We start from the raw sequence: 13491 nt of genomic DNA, 5'->3' as shown, positions 1-13491 counted from the left end.
TTCTGTTTGTGGATGCTTCCGTAGTGTTGTGGATATCCCAACCCCAGTCTCCATGTATGCTAACGCTAGTATATAGTAGTATACAACAGTATAAGTTGAATCGCGTATAACAAAATGCTTGGTATATAGAGTCGAGTCGCTGCTATTATCTCATCCTTCTCTTTCTCTCCATATCTGCGAGGGTTCGTTTGACTATTCCCTCTGCTTCCGCAATGACATCGTTTCCTCGTCGCCATGTATATAGGGCCACACCTAACCCGTCTAGCTGTTCGTGTGCTCGTGCTAATCTCCTCCTCCATAATTCTAATTTCTTGTTTACTGCTTGTGGACCCAGTGTTGGCGAGCCTGCTGTTGATGTGTTACCGCCGTCTAACTGATAACCTGATCTTACTGAGCCAAAGGACGGAGCGGGGTTTGATGATGGTGGTGGGAGCGGATCGTAGTCTACGTCTAGGTTGGCCATATTCTGAGTTGGTCGCGGTGGGAGACGTGGATTTTGGGTTGACTCTGTGATGCTTGAGGGTGTACCGCGTCGTCGTGGCGGAGGTGGAGGAGGACGATCTCCTGAATTAGAGCGTGCTGGGATTTTGAAACCGCCATTGCTGCTGCCTGAGCTCTGCTGCGAGGAGTTGTGTATCTGCTTCAGAGGATGAGGCACCGAGGGCTCTCGAACCTGCACTGCTGGTCTTCTAGGCGGAGGCGGTGGAGGTATCTCATCAGAATTCTGCCTGCTGAGACCCTTGTTTAACTCAGTGATCGACTTGGCACTCCTCAACGCAACCGGTTTTGCCGGTCTAGGCGGAGGTGGCTTACGTCCGCCAAGTAGATCAGTCGTACTGGCACTCTTGGTGGCATTGGCGCTGGCATTTCGAACTTGAGAGAGAGCCGCATTGCGATCAATCTTGATCTCTCCTGGCTCGTCTGAAAAGTCGATCAGAGTTCCCATAGTCGGGCCCGCGGGTGGTTTGCTTTCTCCCCGATATCCGCCAGGCCTCAGGCTCTGATATGAAGGGTTTCTTGAGACATTCCTTGACGTGTTGCTAGAAGTAGCTGGGGTCTTTGGTCGGCCAAAGTCATATGCAGAGTTGGAGTTGAAGAAGGCTGTCTCTTCGGGTGTTGTAACATCTCGAATGAAGACAGCAAGAATCCGTCCTGGGTTCGCAAGGGCAAGCTCTGTGTAAACCTCCAAATCAGCTTCTCCACTGTCTCCCACAAGAATAAACATCCTTTCAGGGAAATCTCGTAGTAGACGAGTAAGTGTAGATCGCTTTCTTTCTGCCACTGGCTCAAAGATGCCCTGCAACATGCCGCTGTATTGCTTTAAATGAAGAGATCCCGGTGGCAGGCCATGCATCTTGAAGAAACTGGCTAAGACTGGGAAAAGCTGCCACGGACTGTTTGAACAGTAATGAATGCTAACGCCCATGTCGGCCATGCGATTATACCACTCCTTAACACCTTCAACAGACAGCTCACCCAGATCTCGGATGAACGTGTTGCGGAAGATCTCTTTGGCGCCCGCAGAAATATTGGACTTCTTGACTGTATCGTCAATGTCGCTGATAAGACTGACTCCATATGGTTCAATGACTTTGATCTCTTGGATAGCTGACAGATCCTCATCCGCCAAGACTCTAACATGAGTTGGGATAAAGTCGAGAGCAGCACGAATGACGAAGTGGCCCGCATCGTTGGTCATGACGGTCTTTGACTGAGACTTGTCGCTGTTGTAAAAGAAGAAGGTGACTGGTAGAGCAACAGAAGGATTTGTCATGAAAGGAGCAATTCGAGCCATGAGATTGGCATTGGCCAGAATGAGATCACTCTCGCTCATCTCACTGGCAGTAGTATTTGATGTCATAGTTTTGGCTGGCATCGTTGGACTGGAAGGGGCAGAATCTGGAGATTGGTTGCCCTGGCGAGAAGGATAGTAAAAGCTGTCGGTGAGAGGGTCATCGTTGTCAGGCGTCTTCTCACTAAAGCCTCCCTGGTATGCAACCTGCTTCTCTCGCTGTCCAACTCTTTCAATGCGCCGAGCCTCAGAGTTGATCTTCTCCTGCTCCTTTTGCTCTTCGTGTATTTGATGATGTGTACGTGGAAGTCCAGTCTCTGGATTATATGTTTGGTCTGCCCTTGGTGCAGGGATGCCACTGAGCTGCCGCGCCAGGCCGATGAGAACTCTGTTTCTCCTCGTCATTGGACCACTGTGAGGTGTATAGATCCAGCCTCGGACGTCGACATCGATGATTGCCCTTTCATCTTCGTTTCTTTCCCATTCCTGTCGCCAAAAGCCTTCGTCTCTGATGCTTCCATGTTGCGCATCCGAGTCGTGCATCGCCATCTCGCCCCAATCACGTTTGGTGTGCTGTTTCGCATACGATGGGAACAGCACCATTTGGCAATCGCCCTTTACAGTGATCGCAACGTCTGGCAATGCGCCGGGGATGTGTATCCGTCCGTGGTTCTCATGTCCTGAAGCCGCAGGTCCTGCCCTGGTCTGGGCATAGGATTCCTTGATCTCCGTCACTGCGGCCTGGCCGCTTCTGTACAGATTTCCTGCCATCGCTGCCAAGCGCTTCCTCCTATATCCCCTCTCGCCATCACCAGGGCTCGTAGCCCGACCAGAGCCATATCCCATCATGATTCCTGCTGTCTGGGGCGTTTTGTGCGCCGCTGAACCCTTGGATCGGGTCCTTGCATGCTTAACAGGCCGATTCGCTTGTGATCCTAGCCAGAGCTGTCTCCCTTGCCGCTTCACGATGTCCAAAATGCGCGATTGATCCGCGCGCCTCCGTTGGCGCTCAAGAATGTATCGATAAACGCGGGACTGGAACCCGTGCTTGAGACGTGGAAGAGTGTTGAGGTGGAAATTGAGTAGTCGTTCACGGTATCGGTCTCTTACGGCGCGAGGGAAGAGGAAGCGTGCGAGGCTCTGCTTGTGACGCGGATGAGGGCGATAGGGGCCGAAGAATCTGAACGGCGCCAGCTTGTCGACTTTTTATACGGATTTGACTATAGTAGAGTCAGACGAGGCTCTCTCGGGATTGCGATGGCGGCTGACAATGGAAGTTGGGGTATTTATTGGAGGTAGGGACAGATCTCAGGCGGCTGAGTCTTCTGATGGGGGGGTTGCTCAGCCTGACACTGGCGCTGGCAGGACTGTCAGTTAACGACGGAGATGATGACGGCAGCACATGATTTGGACGAGTCTCAGTGTATTTGAAGATGGTTTGCTGCTCTCAGATACTGAGACACAGAGGGAGAGAGACAGTGTAGCTCGTGACCCTAGTCTAGTCCAGTCTAGACCTGGCAAGCTCAGTGGCAGTTCTTCTGTGCCGATCAGACCTTACGTCATCAGCCATGGCCATTTAATGAAATGGCCAGGGCCTGCAGCTGTAGGTACGTACCTAGTGGCAGTGGAAGCAGGTACCTTAGAGACCGGGCTCCCGTGATAAAATCGGAGGTATCCATAATATGCCGAGATCCAGTTTTGACCCCCGAGAATTGATAGATACCGGCCGGCCCGTCTTCTTGAGGCCGATGCCGTTGATCGGTGTTACCTTGACTTTATTACTGGGCTAATTGTAGCTGTTGATTTACTGTAGATATCAGTATATTGCTGAGTACCTTATATATCAGAAAGAAAGAATAGGTACTCTCTCCCAAATCTCACTCTTGGCTAGCTGTTTCGTTACAGAACATTCACTCAACCCGGAAACAACTTCCAATAAACCCACACTTCAGCTTATGGATTTAATACAATCACCTAGATACAAATAATCAAGTATATCTTCAATAGATAGTGACAGGGATTCCTCTTCTCCAGTTGTCGCTAGTAAACCTTTAATGGGCCCCTCCCTCCGACTCCGGATTCGGATAGCAGCGGGCAAACAAGGTACAAGCAAAAAAAACAAGCAGAGCAGCAGAGCAATTGTATCATTTCGCAAGGGAATGCCCCTCCAAAGATGTCAATTACCTTGCCTTTCACTCGCTGTAACCTCCCTCCCACCTCAGGGCGCGCCTCGGAATCAAATCTACTAGTTAACTGTAACTCCGTGCTACCCCGCCTCCGCTACCGTGACTCAAACTTTTTTGACTTTGACTGACTCAATCTTTTTTTGACGTCTCATTCTGAGAAACTATTTGTATTCGTGCTTCTTCCCTCTTATTCCCTATACTTTGATAGACACACTCTGCTTGGAATTGAGATCAAGTTGCTCTCTAACTTCCTATCGTCAAGATGACTATGTAAGTTGCGATATCGGCCTTTCAAACATGCCATGATACTAACTTTTCCCCCTACCAGGCTCAAGGAACCCTGGAAGAAATACAAGCCGTTCAAGGTGAGTTTTGTTTTCAATCAACCTCAGGTGATCTTATAATTAACGTGCCCAGGCTCCTAAACTGCCAAATCGAACATGGCCCGACAAGACCATCGAAAAGGCCCCTCGATGGCTTTCGTACGTCACCAATTGGCACTCATGAGATACCTGAATTACACTAATTCCCTCCAAGAAGCTGTCTGCGCGATGGTAACCAGAGTCTGCCCGATCCCATGGTACGTTCTCCCCATTCAGGCGCCCAATTGCGACTCGAAACTGACCTGCCATGATAGAACGGCGAGGAGAAGTGGCGATACTTCAAGATGCTCTGCGATCTAGGCTACAAGGAGATTGAGGTCTCTTTCCCTTCTGCCTCTCAAACCGACTTCGACTTCACCCAGCGCCTGATCCAGACCCCAGGAGCTGTCCCCGACGATGTCTTCCTACAAGTCCTGTCCCCCTGCCGACCCGACCTCATTCGCAGAACCGTCGAGTCTGTCCGCGGTGCTAAGAACGCCATCATTCATATCTACCTTGCTACAAGCGCATGCTTCCGTCAAGTAGTCTTTGGCTACACTGAGGAGCAGACCCTGGAGCTTGCTGTAGAGTGCACTAAGCTGGTCAGATCTCTGACAAAGGATAACCCCGAGGCTTCTGGCACCAATTGGCAATTCGAGTTCTCTCCTGAGTGCTTCTCAGACACAGACCCTGACTATGCTGTGAGAGTCTGCCAGGCCGTCAAGGCTGCTTGGGGACCTGACGCGACCAAGGGCGACCAGATTATCCTGAACCTCCCCGCCACAGTAGAACTGGCGACACCCAACATCTACGCCGATCTGATCGAATACTTCTGCAACAACATTGGCGACAGACAGGATGTTTGTATCTCTCTGCATCCCCACAACGACCGTGGATGCAGTATTGCTGCTGCTGAGCTTGCTCAAATGGCCGGCGCTGACCGAGTTGAGGGCTGCCTGTTCGGTAACGGTGAGCGAACTGGAAACGTCGACCTCGTCACTCTGGCCCTCAACCTGTACACACAAGGTGTCAGCCCTAACATTGACTTCTCCGACTTGAACTCAGTTATCGACATGGTCGAGTCATGCACCAAGATCCCCGTACACCAACGTGCTCCTTACGGTGGCAGCCTGGTATGCGCTGCTTTCTCTGGCAGCCACCAAGATGCTATCAAGAAGGGTTTCCAGGACCGCAAGGCCAAGGGCCTGGGCCACGAGGACCCCTGGAACGGCATGCCCTACCTGCCCCTGGACCCCCGAGATATCGGCCGCAACTACGAGGCTATTATCCGTGTCAACTCTCAGTCTGGAAAGGGAGGAAGCGCTTTCATTGTGCACACCAAGCTCCAACTTGATCTTCCCCGCGGTCTCCAAGTCGCCTTCTCCAAGGTCGTCCAGAAGAAGAGCGAGGAGGTCGGACGCGAGCTGCTGGCCAACGAGATCACCTCTCTGTTCGAGAATACATACTTCCTCAACAACAACCCTCATTTCAGCCTGGTAGACTACAGCATCACCCCTGACCGATCGCGATCTCCTGCCCCCGCAGCTCACGGCAGGACCCAAGACACCAAGGACTTTATCCGTATCTTTGAGGGTGTCCTCCTGGTGAATGGCAAGGAGCTGAAGCTGCGTGGCCGTGGTAACGGTCCCATTTCCAGCATGGTTTCTGCCCTCAAGGAGCTTAACATCGAGTTCGATGTCAATGACTACAAGGAGCACGCCATTGGCGAAGGACGCGGTGTCAAGGCTGCCTCATACATCGAGTGCAAGCCCGTTGGTAGCAAGCAGTCAGTATGGGGTGTTGGCATCCACGAGGATGTGGTACAAAGTTCTCTGATCGCTCTCCTGAGCGCAGCTAGCAACGTAAGTCTTCACCGAACTCTGCCAGTAAATCAGCACTAACATGATATGCAGTTCGTCACGAGCAGACCCGCCAGCCCTGTTCAGAAGGCCACTGATGCTCCTGCTCCTCAAGAGACCCCTAGTGTGGTGTCTATTCTGGAGGAGAAGGCCAATGGCATGTAAAGTCAATGGAAATGAAGAAGTAAAACAGGAAAACAAAAATTGAACAGGGGGCCAGCCTCTCGATTTGCCACGAACCGCTTGGCATGTTTGTACAGTTAGTTCATGTTGTTCATATGAATGAGGGGGCGCGGGTGCTGAAAAGCTTTGTCATCTTGAGGAGTTAGTCAAAAATTGAAGATAATTGACTTGATCAAAGATTGGATTTCATCGTGATAGAGGAGGGCATTGCATCATGTGTCTTCTGGATTTCCTCTTTCGTATCCTGTTGTGATTCCTGCACCGTATTACATCGTCATATGTCTTCGATTCAGTCGTGCTTGGTGATCTCAAAGGACTCTCAAACGTCAGGAAGCTACTGAATGACGATGACTCATGTCACGTTACAGCAAAGGCCCAGCGGTGTCTCGAATGGCCATCGAGCATCTTTACTCATCGTGCTAAGAGGGCTGAAACAAGTGACGATGCCTGCTCACCTCCTGAACACCACTATTCACCATAGACAGCCAAGTTTAGAGGCAGTGGACCAATACAATGAACTGGATAACCTCTAGGAACATAGTAGGGTTGTCCTTTTGGTCCGGCAGATCAAGATTATTATCCGCTGCTGTATCTAAACGGCCGAAAGTGATCAACGCTTCTTGCCGGTATTAGAGGCTGATCCAGAACCTGTCTCAAACACTCATCAGCTGAACAACAAGATTCCAAGAAAGCCAATCAAGACAAGAGAGGCTTGGTTGACCGCTGAGAATGTGATGGAAATGTCGATCTCGCTGTAATAGGGTTTAAGTTTAAGACCTGGATTTACGAGACCGGAGCTTATTCAAGCCATTAGAATGCCAATCGGCGATCAAGAAGTTGAATGATAACGGCCTCAAGAGACTGTAACTTAGTTGCTAGGTATTGAGACAGACTGGACAGCAATACTGTTCAGCGAGCTGATCGAGCTTATGGTGTGTACTCCGAGACGGCTGAAAAGAATGCTCACCCCTTTAATGTGCACACCTGCTCAGCTTGACGCAAGGAGACATGACATAGATGCAGCTTCTCTTGGCAGACTACACAGAGATTTTGGATCGTCTTTCAAATGATTTTTCTCGATCCATGCGTGGTCCCTCGTCGATTCTCCAGAGAGGTTGAGGTTATGGCTTGAAGACTACCTGTTGGTCTCCTACTGAGTGTCAGCTCGATTCGGATAGACGGCACCTGTTATATAATACAGTTAAGCATGAGAAGTATTTTTGGAGTTGAAGACAGCTGAGAGATCAGAGTAATTTGGAGTGACCAAGTGCGTATATCAACACGGAGTACAACTCTTGGTCTAGGCCAAGTCGATATGCACTACCAAGACACGAACTCCGCCCAACTCTGCGCAACAATAGTAAGACGGATTATTAATGTTTATCATATAAATGTTACTGAAGCTTGAGTTACGTAGATTGGATGAGTTACGAGCGCCAGACCTCAAGCTTCGGATCATTAACGAATAGGGACTATGTCTGCGCTGCATGATCCTATAGCCCACAGGTTATGCAGTCTCAAAAAGGTATATAGCCTTTCCGTATGTTCTTTACGGATCTTCAGATGTGGCATATGCAGCCAACATGTATGCATGAAGCCTAGACTCCATATCCCCTCTCGATCTCACCCATATATCGATCACAAGACGAAGCTGAACGCCCTCAAACAAGTCCCCGAAATCTTACTGCTCATATATGACTCTGACAAGATCTGCTAGAGTGAGAGAATTGTCTCAGAAATGATCAAGGTGTTGTATGTAAGTCAGACTTTCCATCCGTGGCCTAGAACACACTGCGCCGTCAAGCTGCAGTCGTCCTGGTCCAGATCTGTGATGCAACATATTCCACAAGCAGCGAATGCACCGCGAAAATGGCTTATATGTGAGACAATGGATAGTTCCGGACTATTCTCCGTTGTCAAATAACGGCAAAGTGACAGTTGTCTAAGACACACATGCAACCAACACAACGACTCGGAAGCCGACTGGTTCTTTTAACCCTGCCTTACAGGTGGCATCAAGGTGTCCATCACATATCTCGAGCTGCAGCGGTAATCACAATCTAGATATCCGATTTGCGATCTTGTGCAGCGCCAAGATTACATAGGTGCTTCCAGCTTCGAGACCATTGAGGATCGTTGTGCTTGTTAGCTAAGTGGCTGGCAGAGCATGACCTAACATTTTTTTCTCCGAGACACCAAGCGGAGAGATGAGGGTTTCGATCGAGGCGGCTGAACTTATGCTTAGAATCGAAGTGTTGATTTGAGAAACCACGAGTTCAGTTCAGTCTAAGCCAACCCTCTACATATAGACATTAGTTTCGGGAGATAACACGGCGCGTCTTGGACTAACCCCAGGAACTAAGGTAGTGCCCGAGCACTTTTGTAATAGCCTTTCCCAAACACAAGCCACCTTGTCTGCCGCTCCATCACAAAGCGCCCAACTACCTATCACTGATGTCTCAAGCATGGGGAAATTCCTCCCCTCTCCAAAGCCGCCTCCCACCCAACTCATGAGAACCAAGACACGATCGACCGTTCCAGACGTCAATTTGTTCCTCACCAACATGCGTGTTTCTTTAGAAAGGGTAGTACCGCGTGCACATCTCCCTCCCTCCCCTGGACAAGCGCCTCCTGGTAGCGGCCCGGCGGCAACGGCGTGGTCCCAGTAGTCAGCCATCTGAGGAAACTGTCAAAGTTAACCATGAGGCGCTGAGTATACGGAATGGTTGACTAATGATTAAGTGGCTTCTTTATTGGGAGTTGATATTGGATACAAGGCAAATAGAGTCTATTGTGCCTGGAGGAGGAAAAGCTAATGTGTTATTTTTACCGAGTCGCCTAGATCTATCTCACCGAGCGGCGGGAAGTTGATGGCTTGGAATCAATCAATCAACTTTGAGGTGCTGTAATGGGGTCCAGTCTAGAGCTGCAATGTGTGTCTGGGCTTTGGAATGTTGCTCGGGAGGGTTGCCCAAAACCTGCTAGTTTGAGATGGTTGTTGAGATCGAGGTGGCGAGTTATACGATGGCTTCTGGACCTGGTGTTGAAGTGAAGGCTATATAACTTGCTTGGTCTGGCGCATGGAAACATCATCATTACCATCACTTCACTCACAACTCACCACACACTCAAGACTTGCCCCAGTCACTCCAACTACCACAATCAACATGAAGTTCCTCAGCCTCCTTACTCTTACTTCCTTCGCCACGGCCTCTCCTTTCCGTCGGCAACAAACCGTCACAGGAACCATCAGGTCCTCAGTCAACACTCTATCTGACGCCACTGCGGTAACTCTCAACCAGATCAGTAAGTCATTTCTCCTCAACACTCCCAACTTTCTTGTTACTAACAAGATTATAGACGATAATGTCGCCTTGATCAAGAACAACGTCGATGCCCAAGTCATCGTAGAAGCTCAGGCTCTTCTCAAGGCCAACTACCAAGCCATCGCCCAGGGCCTGGCCACTTCCACAACCACAATTGTCAGTGTCACAACAGGAGCAGCTGGTGGCGTTGCTGCCCAAGCCATTGGTCTCACCAACCAACAGATCGTGACACTCACTGCCTCTGTTAACGCCGTTATCAACATCCTTGAGAATATCGGTGCCACTGTCACCATCACCGTCACAGACCTGACTCCTGCTCTGCGAGCTACTTTCCAGTCCGAGATCAATGCTGTCAAGGCTGCCATCAACCCCTTTGTTAGCCCTGTTTTCCTTTTCGCGGCTGCTGTACGAGCTGCGAACGTTGGCGGTAGTGCCACTATCACTGGTCTCGACAATGCCATTGTCAACCTCGTCAGAGTCTACAGCGACGTCGCGGCGTCCATCGGCATTACTCCCATTAATCTCTAAGTCTGGGCCCGGGTTCACGAATGAAGTTATGAGGACTTTCTTTTACAAATGATAAAGCGATATCTAGCATGCTTCTTACGGCAAAAGCAATGGTGCTAGCGGTATAGCGAGCGATTACACACTCCTTGATATATGATATAGTGATTTTTTTTGTGAACCTTCTTGGCCAGTGACTTATGATAACTTGTAATACGGCCCTGAAAAGTGCGAGTGTTGGACGAACTCGTCAATCCCTTGGCGTCACGTAAACGTCAGATTGCCGATCAGGGTTGCATCGATCAACAGGCACGTCCAGTTCCTTCAAACCTTGTTGCAACATTCCTCACAAAGCGCCGAATCAGGTTAGATTACTCCTAGAACGACGAGGACGAAGACGGATTGTGTATGGTCATGGATATAATTAACCTGAATCTAACTATACATCGCTGCCAATAAACTCCTCTAAACTTTTAGCTCATCTCCTCTTACCACCGGCTCTTCCCTTTCCCTTGGGTTTGCCAGGGGCCGCATCTTTGCCTCCCTCCTTAGTCGCCCGACCTTTGGCCCTTGATTTGGCCTGTTCCTTATGTCGGGCCTTCATATCAGCCTCTGACGACTTGCCCTTCCTCCACTCTCCGCCACCCTCGGAACGTAGTTGCTTGTTGTCGAGGCGCTTCTTATCCTTGTTGCTTAGCTTGCCCGTCTTCTTCTTCATCGCCTCTCTCATGCCGTTGAGCTCATCTTTGCCGGCTTGCTTGGACTGCTTCTTGTCGTGTTCAGACTCGAACCATGTTCGCCTAGGTCGTCCCTTGATCTCAGCCTCATGCTGGATCAGGTTCTCACCTTTCTTGACTTGCATCTCGACATGGGCGAGCTGCTTCTCTTCCTTCTCTTCTTGCATGATCTCCTCAATTTCGTCATCCATCTCGTCGATCTGAGCTTGAAGAGCATCAACTTCTGCGGCCTCGATCTGTCGGCTGACAATCTTGGCGCCCTGGGCCTTACCAGCCTTCACAGCAGCCTTGACGACCTTGCGGTCTGTCTCAGAAGCTAATGTCAAGGCAGTACCCTTGCGACCAGCACGAGCTGTTCGACCAACTCTGTGGACGTAGATCTCTAGTGACTGAGGCGCTTCGTAGTTGATGACGGTATCGACGCCCTTGATATCAAGACCACGGGAAGCAAGATCGGTGGCTAATAGGTACGCCACCTTGCCGTCTCGGAAGTCCTCAACACTTGAAATACGCTAAATAGTGTTAGTGATGTCCATAGCTGCGAGACGCAATAAGACTAACCTGTGTTTGGTTCATGCTACCGTGAAGCTCGGCACTTGAGAGGCCAAGTAAACCAAAGATAATTCGAGCTCGATGAGCTTCCTTCTTTTGTCGGAAGAAGATGATAACTCGCTCCTTGTAGAGGTTCTTGCAGACATGTGCCAGGTAACCCATCCGCTTCTCTTCTCGGCCAGGGCGCAGTCGAACGAATTCTTGCACCAGTGTAGTAACAGTCTTCTTCTGAGAATCCACCATAACCCTTGCAGGTTTGTTGAGGCCGACCTTGATAAGACGGTCGACAGTGGATGTCATGGTAGCAGAGAAGAGCATAGTTTGTCGTGACTTGGGGAGTGTTGTGAGAATTTCGTTAAGTTCGTCGGCGAAACCGTCCTCAAGCATACGATCAGCTTCATCGAGGACCATAATCTCGACTGTATCAACGTTGAAGCTGGCAGAGTTTCGCATGTGATCAATGAAACGACCAGGAGTAGCAATAATGACATCTGGGCGCAACTTCAGCTCAACCTCCTGGGCCTTGAGACTCAGACCACCGACGGCAAGGGTGAACTTGATATCAGTGAAGGCAGCAAGCTTTGTGGCTACAGCGTGGCATTGGATAGCCAATTCACGAGTAGGAGTAAGAACAACGACGCGGGTGGTGGGAATTTTCTTAGGTCGGTATAGCAAACGCTCGAGAATAGGAACGATAAAGGCACCGGTCTTTCCAGAACCAGTGACAGCACCACCGACAAGATCTTTGCCCATAAGCGCAATAGGGATTGACTTGGCCTGAATGGGCGTAGGCTTGGAGAATCCTACTGTAGCAAGACCACGGAGAATGGGACGTGACAGAGACATGGCCTGGAAAGACGAGGCATTCTTCTTGCCAGGTGCCTCCACTTCCTCCGGGGCGAAGAAAGCCTTTCGCTTCGCTTCCTCCTCGGCGTCCTCCTCCTCATCGCTACCGTCGGAAGCATCGTCATCTGGATGTCCTGTGGGAGTAGCAACAGAGTCGTTGTCTGATGCAGCATCATCATCGTCTTCCTCGTCCTCATCCTTGTCTTCAGCTCCAGATTCATCCTCATCATCTTCGTCCTTCTCATCACCAGATTCCTCAACATCAGAAGCAACGTTCATACCGAATGCGTCGTCTGCGAGAACCTCGTCGTCATCGTCATCCAGATCAACATCCATGGCCTCGTTCTCTTCGGCATCGGCAGTCTCTTCGGGGTCAGATTTGCCAAGCTTCTTTTCGCGACGTCTTCGAATAATCTCATCCAGATCCACGCCCTTCTTTTCAACAGCCATACCCCCCTTCTTTGCGCCATCGAAACCCCATCCCTCGAATTCTACTGTACCAAGGTCGGTAGCTTCCTCAGCGCCAAACTCGAATTCGGAGTCCATGGCACCATCGTCGTCATCATTGAATCCCCAAATGCCCTCTACGCCATTTTCCTCCTCCTCTTCTTCAGGACTGGCTGCACGCTTTGACTTCTTTGACTTTTTGCTGGTCTTGGCCTTCTTCTTGGGAGGTTCCGCGGTCACTTCCTCCTCCTCGACAGGAATATCGTCATTGTCGTCAATTGTAAAGATGAAATCGTCTTGCACCGGTTTTCGCTTCTGTGAGGGCGCCATCTTATCGGATTAAAAGGCACTCGTACAGCTATTCTATCAAGATTTGCAGACGCGACTGAAGCAGTGGGGCACCTTTCGCAGTAAATCTCGAACTTTTTTTTCTGCCACTTTTCGAAATTTTGGCGGTGAGAGCTTGCTACCTTCCCAGCTGAAGCATCGATAGGCGGCTCAGCACGTGACTTCACTGGCTGGACGGGAGCAAGCTCTAGGGGACGTAGCGGGGGGGTAGGAGGGGTTCTAGCGTTGCGGTACGTGGCGGTACCTTCTATGCCAAACACAATCAGCAATAACACAGCGGATGTGCTGGTCCCTCTGGGTACCCCCCACCAACGGCCGGTTGGTTGATTGGGCGACAGGCTACCCATGA

At 50.2% G+C, this 13491-nt stretch overlaps 4 protein-coding genes across 4 annotated transcripts; 2 read left to right on the top strand and 2 right to left on the bottom strand.

Annotated features, from left to right (window-relative positions):
- Positions 1-145: 145 nt before the first annotated feature.
- FSUBG_513 (actin cytoskeleton organization and biogenesis) lies at positions 146-2641 on the bottom strand (the record flags this gene model as incomplete). The annotated part of the gene is made up of 1 exon (XM_036683193.1): positions 146-2641. One exon carries the CDS (start codon positions 2639-2641, stop codon positions 146-148), a length of 2496 nt encoding a protein of 831 aa, XP_036544036.1.
- Positions 2642-4240: 1599 nt separating this feature from the next.
- FSUBG_512 (2-isopropylmalate synthase) lies at positions 4241-6364 on the top strand (the record flags this gene model as incomplete). Its single annotated transcript, XM_036683182.1, has 6 exons — positions 4241-4248; positions 4307-4343; positions 4396-4460; positions 4516-4558; positions 4616-6202; positions 6254-6364. The coding sequence occupies 6 exons, from the start codon at positions 4241-4243 to the stop codon at positions 6362-6364; spliced, it is 1851 nt and encodes a 616-aa protein (XP_036544035.1).
- A 3185-nt stretch (positions 6365-9549) lies between these two features.
- Positions 9550-10236, top strand: FSUBG_511 (uncharacterized protein; the record flags this gene model as incomplete). The annotated part of the gene is made up of 2 exons (XM_036683171.1): positions 9550-9688; positions 9743-10236. The coding sequence occupies 2 exons, from the start codon at positions 9550-9552 to the stop codon at positions 10234-10236; spliced, it is 633 nt and encodes a 210-aa protein (XP_036544034.1).
- Positions 10237-10690: 454 nt separating this feature from the next.
- FSUBG_510 (ATP-dependent RNA helicase DRS1) lies at positions 10691-13124 on the bottom strand (the record flags this gene model as incomplete). Its single annotated transcript, XM_036683160.1, has 2 exons — positions 10691-11461; positions 11511-13124. The coding sequence occupies 2 exons, from the start codon at positions 13122-13124 to the stop codon at positions 10691-10693; spliced, it is 2385 nt and encodes a 794-aa protein (XP_036544033.1).
- Between the last annotated feature and the right edge of the window lie 367 nt (positions 13125-13491).

This window comes from Fusarium subglutinans (assembly GCF_013396075.1).
Source record: "Fusarium subglutinans strain NRRL 66333 chromosome Unknown NRRL66333_c0000002, whole genome shotgun sequence".
NCBI classification, from domain to species: domain Eukaryota; kingdom Fungi; phylum Ascomycota; class Sordariomycetes; order Hypocreales; family Nectriaceae; genus Fusarium; species Fusarium subglutinans.
Note: the sequence above shows the minus strand (reverse complement) of the source record. Positions and strands in the feature narration are given on the sequence as shown.